The 13,225-nt window shown below is 36.2% G+C and overlaps 1 protein-coding gene across 5 annotated transcripts in view; it reads right to left on the reverse strand.

Moving 5' to 3' along the window:
- Positions 1 to 13,225, reverse strand: part of LOC119149581 (pleckstrin homology domain interacting protein) — a 118,986-nt gene that overhangs the window by 17,133 nt on the left and 88,628 nt on the right. For all 5 annotated transcript variants that reach the window (XR_005104768.1, XM_037390939.1, XM_037390938.1 and 2 more), the window contains 7 exons: positions 10,029 to 10,136; positions 9,512 to 9,636; positions 9,227 to 9,309; positions 4,577 to 4,688; positions 4,303 to 4,364; positions 2,591 to 2,746; positions 569 to 689 (listed from right to left, as the gene is read on the reverse strand). Coding sequence is in view for 4 of the 5 variants with exons in the window: in XM_037390939.1 (XP_037246836.1) it covers positions 569 to 689; positions 2,591 to 2,746; positions 4,303 to 4,364; positions 4,577 to 4,688; positions 9,227 to 9,309; positions 9,512 to 9,636; positions 10,029 to 10,136 (767 nt within the window). In the remaining variant the exon portion in view is untranslated. The remainder of the gene's footprint in view (positions 1 to 568; positions 690 to 2,590; positions 2,747 to 4,302; positions 4,365 to 4,576; positions 4,689 to 9,226; positions 9,310 to 9,511; positions 9,637 to 10,028; positions 10,137 to 13,225) is intronic.

Genomic DNA, 13,225 nt, shown 5'->3' on the forward strand with positions numbered 1-13,225 from the left:
ATTTACTGCAAAAAAATACAGCAATTAGAATCATAGTTTAGGAAAATGTCGGAACAGTGTCAAAAAGTTTAAACTTATTTTTATTGCTATCCAACAATTTAGAATTTCAAGACCAGTAATTTTAGAAACTCTCTTCTGTGTAGCTTCTGAAGTGATAATGCAAAATTTATTTATTTTTTAAAAGCACAGTAGGATAAATACACTCAATATATTTCTAAGGTTCCTCTTACTAAAAAAAAAAAGATTTAAAAAAAGAAAATAAGTGGAAACTTAATCCTTTTGACTAAGAGTCATTTTACTGACCTAGTCTCTGGTCCTGCAGTTTGAATCTCACATGGAACAAGCCATTTGCATAAGCAGGAATCTGAATGCCGCGTAATTCTAAAATACATTTTGGAGATGTTCAATCCTTTTAAAAGTTTTATAAAAAGGAAGCCTAGCTCAAGGATAGAAGATGAGAGCACACACCTGTACCCATCTCCTAACTGGGTATTTATTACAAGACAAAGAGCTACCAAAAACTACGGTCAGCAGTATTTCACAGCAGGAACTGAGACTTGGATCTAACCTGTAAAATCTGCTTTCCAGTCTTTGTTTAATGGTACTGAGGTCTGTGGGATACGCCACAACAGTGCAATACATGGGGTAAGCCTGAAGATCCACAGGTGCCACGAATGCAGAAGCAATATCTAGACAGAATGAAAAAAAACCCCAAAATCAGTTATATACCACAAAAGCCCCTTAGCAGTTTCAAGATTCATCCCCTGCAACATATGCTCATGTTTGAAACGCATAGCACCTTCCCAAAACCACCACCAACTAGATATTCCAAACAATTTGTGATACTCTACATATAGAGGTGCTTGCTGAGTTGCAAGTACAGTCACTGCAGCAACTACCCATTCTGATGCGCATGAAACACCACATTCCTCAGATATGCAAAATATACACCTTTGAAAAGCAGATTCAAATGTATGAATTATACATATATGAAGACGTGCAATTCAGTATCGTTATTTACAACACAGGCTCATTTAATTTGGTTTTGTACTGCCACTCTCCCATCTTCAAACAAAGCAATGCGTTAAAATTCTTACCACGTAAGTTACAGGACTATTTCAATCTCATTAAGATATGGGGAAAGCCCACACTCCAAATAAAAGTGAAACACAATCTCCTGTCCCTACCGAACTGTAAAGGAGCCTTCTAAGACCAATCCACCATAATGTTAGAAGACTGCTGAGCAACTTAAATCTCTGTACCTGCACAAACTTGTTTTTGTTTTTTTTTTCCTTCCTGTGCTTAGAAGTCTGAGTGCTTAGGCACATCATTCTAACATTTCATAACTCAGGGGAAAATACTGGAATACAAAAAGACAAAAAAACCCTTTAATGTCTCTCTCAAAAGCTTTTAAGAACAGGAAATATGCTGTTGCTAAACAGACTGCTCCTCTTCTAAAAGCTGTTTACTTATGAATGTTCCAGCAACTGCTACTTTGTACCGATACGCACGACATATGCTCTAGTTAAATCCCAAACTAAGCAGTATGCCATACAACATAATGCAAAATGTAAAACCATTACTCTTAGACAACACAGTGAAAATAACTAAAATTTCATTTCCTCACAAGCTTTTTAAAATGTAATTCTGTAAGCTGGATTACTGAACTGTATAGATACTTCCTTCCTTCTGGAAGCAATAGGAAGCTGCTTACGCAGCATGACACTGAAGAAGCCATAATGTGGGACACGTCAGTACCAGAAATATTTCGAGTGTTAAAGAGTTTTCTGGCTTTTTAAAAATGTGTCTTACCTTGCTTTATTTAAAAAAAATCAGTTAAAAAAAACCAACAACTGTCTGTGACAAATTATATATATAATTTATGACCATTGTTACCCCAGAATTTGAGTGCTGACTTAACACAGTTTGCTCATCACAAAATATACAAAAGACTTGAGATTCAGCTTGCGTTTCACTGATGGACCTCCACCTCAGACACTCATCTTTGATCATGTAAATGTGGCAGTGATGTGTTAAACGTTTTAACAATTACCTTTTCAGAAGCTGCCTGTGAAGAGTAATTGCTCTACAACCAAATAGCAAGTGCCTTTTCATACGTTAACAAACTACTTTTTCCTCAGTATTTTGCACAACTATGGCAATGTGGGGGAGAAAAGGAGAATTAGAAAAGGGGAAATCTACACATAGTTATCCATTCTCTAAGTATGTAAGATGCCCCCCTCCATCGGCCTGTAATATACTTAATATTCTGTTCATCATAACGTTTGCAGTTTTAGCCCCCACAAGTCATTCTGGGGGCTAAAGTAAAAAATTAAGTACTTGGTTTTAGCATGTAAAACACAAACCCCTAGCACATATATGTCAAATTATCTACCAAAACTCAACAGTTACCTTTGAGAACAGGAGAAAATTTAGGTTTTATATGTACTCACTGAGAAAGTTTTGTTCCAGCTAATCAAAAGGTAAAAGATGTGTTTTATCACATTCGGTTTTGTAATTTCAGAAGTACAGATGAGCATAGTCGGAAAAATATAACAGGAAAACATTTCCCATATTATTCAGGATTTACCTAGAGTCATGAGCTGGTTTATCCCTGCAATAACTCTGTCACACTCCTCGTCTCGGGTCCTGGAACCCCACTCTCCATCCAGAGGTTTGTAGAGCAGCGTTCTACGTTCGTCATCTGTTAAAGGAACACTAGTTCCCAGTTCTTCTGGAAATACAGCTAGAATGTAACACGAAAACTAAATAAAACATAAATCTTTGTATCTTGTGTAATACATATACCCGTAATTCAAAGATGTGTAACATCATTTTACTAACCAAAACAAATGCGTAGTTCTTGATTTGCTCAAAGACATTTTGGACACATCCAGTATCATTTCTGTATATTGTTATATGTTAAATTTAAATCCTCACAATGTAGTTTGGTGTACAAGTCTTCCAAGAAACAAGATTTACCTTCTTCCGAATAGCTAATTGTAGAATTTATTTTAGAACCAACCAAGACACTCCTTTACCCCAGTTAGTTTGTGTTTTGTTTTGGGGTGGTTTAGTTGGGTTTTTTTTGTTTATTTGTTCTTGGCTTTTTGTGTGTGTGATTGTGGTTTTGGTGGTTGCCTTTTTTGTTTTTTTTTTTTTTTTTAAAAAAACCCAAATTCTTATATAGTTTTGGTAACGGATGGTCAATGATTTTCAGATGGAGCTTAAATGACTTTGATATTGATGCTAAAACACTCTCCAGGCAGTGGTTCCGTCTTGTCACGGTTTGTGACACGTGAGGTCAAATGCCAAAACCAGAGCTCCTGAGCAAGCAAATTAAAAGTGCCGTCACCCTAACATTCTTCAGGACCAAGCAATTTTGCCAATTTGTAATGTAACAGCAGATTTTCAGTGTACAATGCAAAATGCTCCTCTTAAACTTTTTTTTTTTAAAGGAAAGTGTAAAAGAAGTTAGTATTTGTGGATACAGCAAAAAAATAAAAGCCACAGGTTCAAGTTTGGTTACCTACCTATTTTAATTATTTTAGTCATGTTATCACTTTAGTGTCCGTATTTTACTTATGAAGAGATACCCATTAAAAGATGGGTTGAACTGAACTGAAATGTTGAAATGAACACACTTACAACTTAAAAGAATTAAGAATGATACATGGTTACTTATGAGTGACAATGTTACTGAGCGTTTCCTAGAAAACACAAGGAAAAAATGCTGGTTCTACTTCAAAAAAAACACCTAAGTGAGACCAGAAGAAATACCGCATTCTTGTCTATGAACCGTGCCCAAGCTTTGCTGTCCACTCTGCAGCAGGTCTATCTGCCACACGTGCTGGGCCAGACACGGAGTAAATCCTACTATTACCAAACTATCTCACAGGCACATGTTGCATCTTCAATGCACCGAACACCTGCAGGCGTGCTGACGGGGCTCAGAGCAGCCAGCTTCCTCAGGCTGAGGTTTATCCTCAATCCTCCCGAACTGTACAAAAAGTTAACTTTAACTGTACAGCATCTGTTACAAGTTTTTCTAACACTTCTGCCTACTTCTAACGTACACTTAGTTTGTCTAAGTATACTGCACGTTTTTCACAGTTCTTTTATCTTGATCTGCTTTTAGTTTAATAATTGATTTTAAAATGTTCTTCAAATGCAACTGGTTTGTGGGCCTTTCCCCTATTCCCCAAGAGAAGCAGGATTATTTAAGGTAAAACCATACAACTTTTTCTTTTTTCCTTCTGTAAATATAATCTTAAAGCAAATTATGTTATTAATGTACCATACCATTACTTGGTATCAGCTCCATGTCCCAAGGGCTCATCTTCTCAGTATCACCGTTGTCCCAGCTTAAAAATAACCACATTTAAATTATCTACTAATACTGCTTCAACCACGTGATTATTTAATGTTTGTAACACAACATAACTTATATACCACACAGTATTATAATAAACTGGACAGTGAGATGCATGACTGAATTTAATGAAAGCAAATTGCTCAGTCATACTTCAAATGAAATAACTAATGAAAATAAAAGATTGAAGATAAATTTGCTAACCAGACATTGTAGCACTGAAATAAGCTATCAGGATAATCAGGCTGAAGAGGTTCCTGGCTTTCAATTGTTCCAAACCACCAAGCATCATCTATCACTGACCTGAAACGATCACCTAGGTGAGAACATAAAATAATTTTGTCAATACAAGGCACCTTACTCCTCTCAAGAAAAGCAGATTTTACATACCTTTGGCTTGATCTTGAATACAGAAATCCTTTTGAACACTTGTAGCATCAACAGGCAAACATGAGTCATACTCAGTTTAAAAAAAATATTATTAAATTATTTCTGAAGGCTGCTTTTGAACCAAAATAAAAGTTAACATGGCATTAAAAAAAAATTATCAATGCTTTCCAAATCTATCTATATATTCTTTATATATGAGTTTATTTCTTAATTTCACATGAAGGGTGTTATAACATTAGGATTCAAATCTGCTTGCATTAAACACTACATGCTACCTTAAAACAACTGAGCACCATGACACTTTTGTATGGAGGGTATTTTACATGCTGCTGAGCTCCTCCTCCTTAGTTTCTGAAGGGCTTTCTCAGCTACCCAAATGTAACTCAGAGGCTCATTCCCTTTACTATGCATGCAATCTGACTGATAAAAGAATAAAATTTATTAAAGCTTCTTCAAAAGGTTAGCAAAGTAATTTACTATGCCTTTAAATAGTTCCACTACTGCTAAGTGTTCACCTAGCTGAGAAAAAAGGTCAGAAGCATTATTAAAAATAAATTACACGTGAGAATATGTGTATTACATGCCACCATAAAGTCTAACATTTTCGGTAACATGCCACAGAATTTAGAAACAATTTTTAGTGGAGTATTCAGTTCACTCAATACAAGAAAAAATGTAACTTAAGTCTGATATTCCAAGAACTGCATGTTTTTGCTTTCACGGGATTTGAATATACACACACTTTCTCAACTGCTGCAATGTTTGTTCTATTTCAATATATCCACATTCTGGCCAAATGCTTCCTGCAGTTGTCTGAATTAATAGGAAGTAAATACATTCTCAAAAATGTTCTGCTTTCCTTACTGCACTTTTTTTTAAAAAAGTTAACGGATTGCAAGTAATTCCAGCACAATTACTTCTAGCACAAAAACTTCCATTAATAATCCTAATTGTGTTGAACGTAATTGAACCAAGTATACAATAAATATCTGAAATACAAGTCCAAAAATGTAAATAAGGGCCAATACTTTATTTTAAAGGACTAAATTATCCTGAAGCGCTCTTAAAGCACAGTCTCCCAGTATGGCATTCCCAAGTGATCAGTTTTACAAGGGTATGTGAGTGGGTACAAATGTGAGTGACTTCATGGGCTGAACATTAAGCAGATCAAAACCACTTAAAGGAGCGTATACTGGCAGCCACTTCCAATTTCTCAAGAGCCACAGTGTTCCTATGGACAGAATGCTAAAGCCGAAAACATTATTGAAAAAGCCCACAGAACAATTGCCTGAACCACCCTTTTCTAATGTGCTCTGTTACTTCATCTATGCAGACAGTAGACCAAAAATTCTTAGAGAAGGATTTAGCATAATTTTCTAGAACTGTGCATCACCAGATAACACTAGCTTGATGAAAATGTAAAATGTATGTTGAACTTGAAGTGGCTGCTGTGTAAGAGACAGGTATGTGCACCTAAGACATACAGCTAAAGCTGCAGGAATCCCACTGGAATAGCTTTTAGCCCAAGTATTAATTTTGTAGCTGAACTGTAAGACAAAAATATGCAATAAATAGTATCAGAGTAGAAATAAGAATCTGTCACTTCTCAAACTTTATAAATTTGTTCTTTCTGAAAGGATTCATATATTAATATACATTTAACATGAAGTGATGCAAATATCATAGATAAGTAACTTCCCTAAAACAAAAAACCTGAACCAAACAACAAAAACTCCAAAAAACCCCCATGAAAACACCAAGGATTGTTATTGGTTAAAAGATCAATGTTTTAATGATTTAAAGTGGAGTCAGAAAATTTAATATCCAGTAGCTCTCCAAATAGTAGCTATAAAAATATTGATTTGTAGGCTAAGTGCCAGAAATCACAAAGGAATAAAAAAAATAAAATAGTAACAGTAGTCCTGAGAAGACAAACCAGCAACTGCATGACATGAAAAAATATACCAGCTTGTTGTTGATGAAGAGCTATGGTGAAAGCTCAGACGACCTGAGCATGTCAGATAAATCTTGGGGATTTCAGATTCATATGGTTAAATACTCAGGAACAGTTTCATGTACAGTTTCTAAGGCATTTCTCCTGACCCTGGCAGAAAATATGATCTATTTTCAAAGAACACTGTTATATTGTGATCCCCATTGCAACAAAACTGTGCATGACTTGTCCCAAGTACCTAAGCATACACCAGTAATATATCCAAAGTATCAACTTAGCGGGGTAGCACTCTGGCAGGCACCTGGAAGAGCTGTTAAGAGCTCCAAAAGCAGTGTCTCTGCTATTTCTGCTGTAGCATCTCATGCAGTCCCAAAGGAGGACAGTGTTTCACCATCCAAAAGAGGAACTGAAGAATGAAGTCTAACACACACTTGTCAGTTACAGGCTGGCATTAGACACTATTGGCCTGAAACTCACATTATTTACATTGAAGGCTTGATAAAAGGTTCTGGCACTTTCAACACCTTTTGCGTAGCTCCGACTCTTTCCACACTGCAAGTTTCTCAAAGTACAGTTACCAGCCCAGGAAGGAGATGATACCTGTGCTCAGTCTTAAAAGCAGCGAGGGTAACATTACAAAGTCCCTCTACTCCTGGATCTCTGTCATGATGGCTGACAGACGACTTCTGGCTAGGCTGTTCACGGACAAGGTACAGCAGTCATTCTGCTGCCGTGATCTTGTAGGAAAACATGTTTGGCATGGCAAAGGAGGACAAGACCACAGATCCATAACTACCAGGAAGGAGCAAAGCTTGGTGACATATTAGTAGATGTGGACTAATCTTGTCTCTTAAGGAATCTTTAAACTGAAATCACCTTTAAAGAAGAAATGGAGGTTTACATTTCCTATTGAATCAGAAGCCTAAGGTCTTTACCGAATTCCCTACAGAATTGAAGACTAGCTGTCTTTTTGGACAACATAACAAAGTACGATATCAAACTTATTAATTTATACATCTACTGTTAAGGCACACATCCCAAGCAAGGGTATCATGATACATCAAAGGACAGGAAACCAACTCATCTTTCCTGGCAGAAAAATCAGGTAAGAAACAATAAACATGGTTTTTAACATCCAGCTGTGCTACTTCTTCAGGTGACTTAGTTACAATGAACTTAGGAGAGGACAGCACTTTGAAAGCAACAAATACAGACTAAGGAGGCAGTATATTTGCAGAAATGTATGTTGTATCGGTTGTTTCCTCAAGGCAATCAGATACACATCATGTTTTTGCATTAAAATCCTCCATTCTCCTATATGCCTGAAGTGGCAAGAAATGCTGGCAAGTCAACTGTGTACATGCGAGCCACAGCTCCTGATGGAAGAACCGCAGGAATCGAGCTGGTACAGTTAATCACTGTTACATTACAGAAAGAGTATTTAACATTGAGACATGCTTAAAAAAAAAAAAAAAAAAAAAAAAAAAAAAAAGGAAGGCTATCCATTTCATTTTCGGGAGCATGTCACTTCACAAAACCCACTGAGATACTGGAAAGGACTTAATGGTGCCTATCATTCTGCAAACATGGCATCACATACCAATTTCTCTCTTAGGGGAACAGTGCTCATCCTGAATTCTGAAGCATCAGTAACACTTGCTTAATCTTCTAAGTTTCAGGGACGATCTAAGGCTGTTCTTATGAATGAGAACATATGTATTTCTTGACCTCTTGAAACAAACCACCATATTAGAGGATCATTTTGTCATAATGCAGCTTTCTCTCCCCCTAATAAGATTTCATTGCTGAGAGGCAATCGTTGTTATCATATGGAAAACATGACTAGGAAATAGATCTGACTGGAGGACATTCCTGTCATGGACACTCTCCGATATCCAGAATTTCGAAATAAGTAAGCACAGGGCAAAGTAAAATGAATCAGAAAACACTTCCACATCATGCAGCAGTGAATTATAATTATATACACTTCAATGAAGGTAAACCATATGGGGTTTAGAACAGAATTCAAACAAGTCTAAAGAGATGGGAAGGACATTCTCTTGGTACAATCCAGAGATCAAAAATTTCAAATGGCGGGGAAAGTTCTTCCTTATTTCCAGCAGAAATTCATGGGAAAAAAATCTAGTAGCAATGCAGTTGTAAGAGGGCCTTCAGTCAAAAAAAAAAAAAAAAAAAGAAAAAGACAAGCAATATATAGGCTACAATAAGTTATCAGTTACCAATAAACACCGTATTTCTAAAAGTATTCTTTTCCTCTCTGCAAACATATAACTGAGAATTTTCTTTGCACTTTTTTTTACAGATAACATTGTTTGCTGGCTGTAGCTTCAAAGCAGAACTCCACATCCAGTGGACAGAGGTTATGATCAGATTTCAGCATAGCATTAGGATTTATTTACCGTAACCTATTCTTAGTAAGTTCTCATGAAAATAAGTAGACACTTAAACAACAAAAAAACCACACCACCACGCCCCCTGCCACAACTCACCTATATTCCATCGTCTATGTTTTGCATCATCAAACTGCTGCCTCAAAACTAGGAAATCTATGACATCTGGCATATCATGGTACCTAATTACAACAGAACACACAACTATTAAGCGGTAAAACAGCAAAAGCATAAAGTTGAGCACTTACATAAAAAAATTAACACTCCGAATTCAACACTTCAAAAGCAAAACCTCAAATCATGACATTAATGGGATTTTTTAAACTTTCAACCTCACCCCCTGCAAGGAAGCCCCCAATTTGAATATAATATTGATTTCCTTACTTCATGGTGAATGATCCTCCAGTTAGTTTACCCGTATCAGGGTCAAGAAAAGCTAGTTTAAGACAGCAGAGAGTAGGCAATCCTACTTCATACTTAATCCCAACAATTTTCATTAGCTCTTGCTCCTGGAATAAACAAAACGTTATATACCACCACTGAAGTTAAGCTGATAATAACAACTTTCTAAAACATGAAAATATGGATATACTGAAAAGACATGTCTAAGTTCAGTACCCAAAAATTAATCTTTCAAAACAAGCTATTATTTCACAATGTAACTTGTCTGAAAAATATTTTTCTATGAACTGTAACCACCTCACCTGCTCAAGCAGATGCAAAAAGGAGTACAGTTTAAGGTCTGATTTCATTTGACTGTTACACTAAGTTAATATTTTAAGATCAGAAGGAAAAACTAAGAGCACAACATTAGAAACATACTGTATCAAGAATCTTCTTTCAGTTTAGTTTTCAAATTTTCGGTATTAAGGTATAAACAAAAATGAGAAAGAAGTCATACCCGTAATTCCATTTTATGCCATGGTTGTTTCTTGGGATTAATACTATATATTTTGTTCTTCTTGGCCATTACCACATATGCTTCATGACCTTGTCGGAAATAGTAGACCTAAAAGTGAAATGTGACAGTTAGAGACTTCAATGAGCTGTAATGCTAGCATATCACCACCATGCAGTGTATGTCCTTTCTATTTTATCATTAACTTTTGCCCACTCTTAAGAACCTGTTACTTTTGCAGGAAACCAAAAATTAAACAGTGAACAGTTAAAGCAGGTATAATAGAAACATTTCCAGAAAAAGTAGGAAAGATTTAGAACAATTTTCCCTATGAGCAAAATATCCTAAATCACTCATATGAGACCAAAATCAGATCAGTAATAACATCTACTTATCATCACACTATAGAACAATTCAATGTTCTCCACATATATATACACACGCACATCTATACAGTAACATGAATTCCACTAATACACCTGGTTATTCATCACTATAGGACAGACCTAAAAAGACAATGAAGTTTATCTCTAAATTCTCTGACTTATCATATCTTTTTGGAACAAGAAATCCATTCTAGAGGAAAATTCAGCTGTTGTTACTGTCCTGGTAAGTTCTTGGTGTTCGGTCCCACACCACCAAACAAACAGTCTAACAGACATGAGCAAACTGCAAATAGACATTTCAAGTGCTTATTAAAAATTTTCAAATCCTTCCACTATAAATTCCCATGGTTCAGACATCTAGAGTCCATTAGTTTTATTTTAATCCTGTTGTATATGATACCATGTGGATGAATGGTTTTGTTATAAACCATCACCGTAATGAAGTAGTAAGCCGAAAACCTTAAACATATATTCAAGGAATGCATCTGAAATGTGAAACATTCCTTGAACTAATCAGAACAAAGACCTGATAAACAGCTGTATTCTAGGTATGACGCATTCCAAATAAATGAACCCTCTTAAAAGCGCCCCAAGCAGTAAACATGGGGTTTCCATCAAGTAGGATGAGGGAACAACAGCTTAAATATAAAGGCCTAGCAAAAAAAGCAGAGTGAAAAGCCCTCAGTAAGTTTTAAAATACATTTATAAAATTAAACACACTAATATTTATATTTCCACATGCTTTCCAAAACCGTTGTTTTTATAAAATATTATGAACAAATGTCTGTCAAATTTCTACATTAACAGTTACTGAGCTTTCTTAATGTCACATGGCAATTATTTTATTTTTAAATGAAGGACTCAGTACCATAATTTTTTTATGTTTAGGCTACCGAGAGACAGATCTAAAATAATGCAAGTTTAAATTACACTTGCGACGTTGTCATAATTGTTTCCTGTGCCTTCCAGTGAATCAAAACAAAAGAATCCACTCAGTGACACAGGCTACACAATTCCTCCTACGCTAACTGCTTCTGCTGAACCTCTGTGTAAACTCAACCCACTGTTTACAGACGTGAAACATTTTTATTTTGTAAATGGCTCTAAGCATTGCATCTTGTCAGAAGAACAAATTAGAAAGATATATGTGGAAAAAATAATTTATGCCTTTTCCCAGGAAATTATATTTTTAATCTTGATAAATTCCTGCTTCTGCATGTTGTAGTTAGTACCCAGACAAAAACTGTTCTTTATTGTCTTAATGGCAGAATACTCCAATGAGTATGTACTGTATTTTGATAATCAGACAGGGAAGTTGCAGTCCCATCTCTCTGGTATGTTTCCACTGTTCCTCAAGACGCATAACAAAGGTCTGTAAATAGCAGTATTCAGAAAGGGAAAAGGGATGGTATGTGCTATTCTTATGCACCGAGTGTAACTAAATAGAACACTACTGTTTCTTCTTGTTTGCACAGCTGTAAGAGAACAAATTTGAAATATCTCTCCTCCCAAATCTTTATAAAACGTACCAACCATCCACCAAAATGTCCAAAGGCCACACAAGACCTCTTCTCATCACACTTTTCTAATTAAACTGATCTATTTCTGTGGGTCTCAAAAGTAACTTTCTAAATGAACAGGTTCTTTTCACATCTTAAGCAAATCTGGGGAGGGCAAGTATCAGAGATGGAATTTTTAGACAGAGCAGTGTGATTACAAACGTACTCTCTATTGGTGCAACTACTCCTGCCTTCTAGGCACAGGACAGAAAATTTCCTCTTCACCAATATAAAAAAAGCATTTTTCACAAAAGGATACAGCCTACTTAGATATTCCTAGTACACACTGCACATGCTATTCAGCAGGTGCCAAATCAAATACACCAGTTTATCTTACTAAACTGACACAATGTTAAAGTCTCCTGAGCAATATGGTAGAGATAAATCCTTGGCTGCTTCACTGTATCCAGATGGTATCAGGCACCAAATATATTTATTTGGACTTGATCTTTTGAACAGTATCCAAAACATGCTTTCTGGAGGGTATAAATACCTAACCATTTTCTCCAGTTGCAACTCTCATCTTGAAGTGCTCCTTCCCTCCCTCATGAGCAATGCTGATGTCATTTTTGCATAGCTGTGCTGTGAACTGCATCAGCGAAGTGATCCAGTAAAAACAGAACTGCTTGCACACGCAACCTCTGCTCCTGATCAAGTTTTGAAGGTGGTGCCTACAAAAAGCTCTAGCTCAGGTCCAAATTTAATCAACTTTGCCACCATATCAAGGATTTCTCCAACTGCATTCTGAAGGTATGAGCAACACGCTGCTCCCTGAAGAGCCAACAGACTGCACGTTACAGCATAAGCCAGCTATTTCCTCTTATTTAACCTGAGGAGATTTTAGGAAACATGCACAGACTCTCATTTTCAAGACTGCCTTCTATCCGATACTCCGTATTCATACAATTCACTGTAACGTTCACATGCTATATATTCCAAAGTAGGAACTGGTGGGTGTTCTTTTGTTATTGTATTTCAAGACATCTGGGCCACGTTTCCAGAGTGTTTACAGTCTAGTTCATATAAAATACACATATGCAAAACTTCTCATTGTTTCCCGTTGTGAGAGATCAGCAGAAGTTTTCTGACATCAGAAACACAAGTGAAAAGGACAGTTCTTCTTCAGAACAAATAAGTTTCAAAAAACCCAAAAACCAAACACACACAAAAAACACTCTCTCCCCCCAAGCTTTAATTCCTGGATTTTACTTCAACCTCCAAACTGAAGTTTTGCAAACAACTTAAATTCATATTT

This window comes from Falco rusticolus, chromosome 6 (assembly GCF_015220075.1).
Source record: "Falco rusticolus isolate bFalRus1 chromosome 6, bFalRus1.pri, whole genome shotgun sequence".
Taxonomy (NCBI): Eukaryota; Metazoa; Chordata; class Aves; order Falconiformes; family Falconidae; genus Falco; species Falco rusticolus.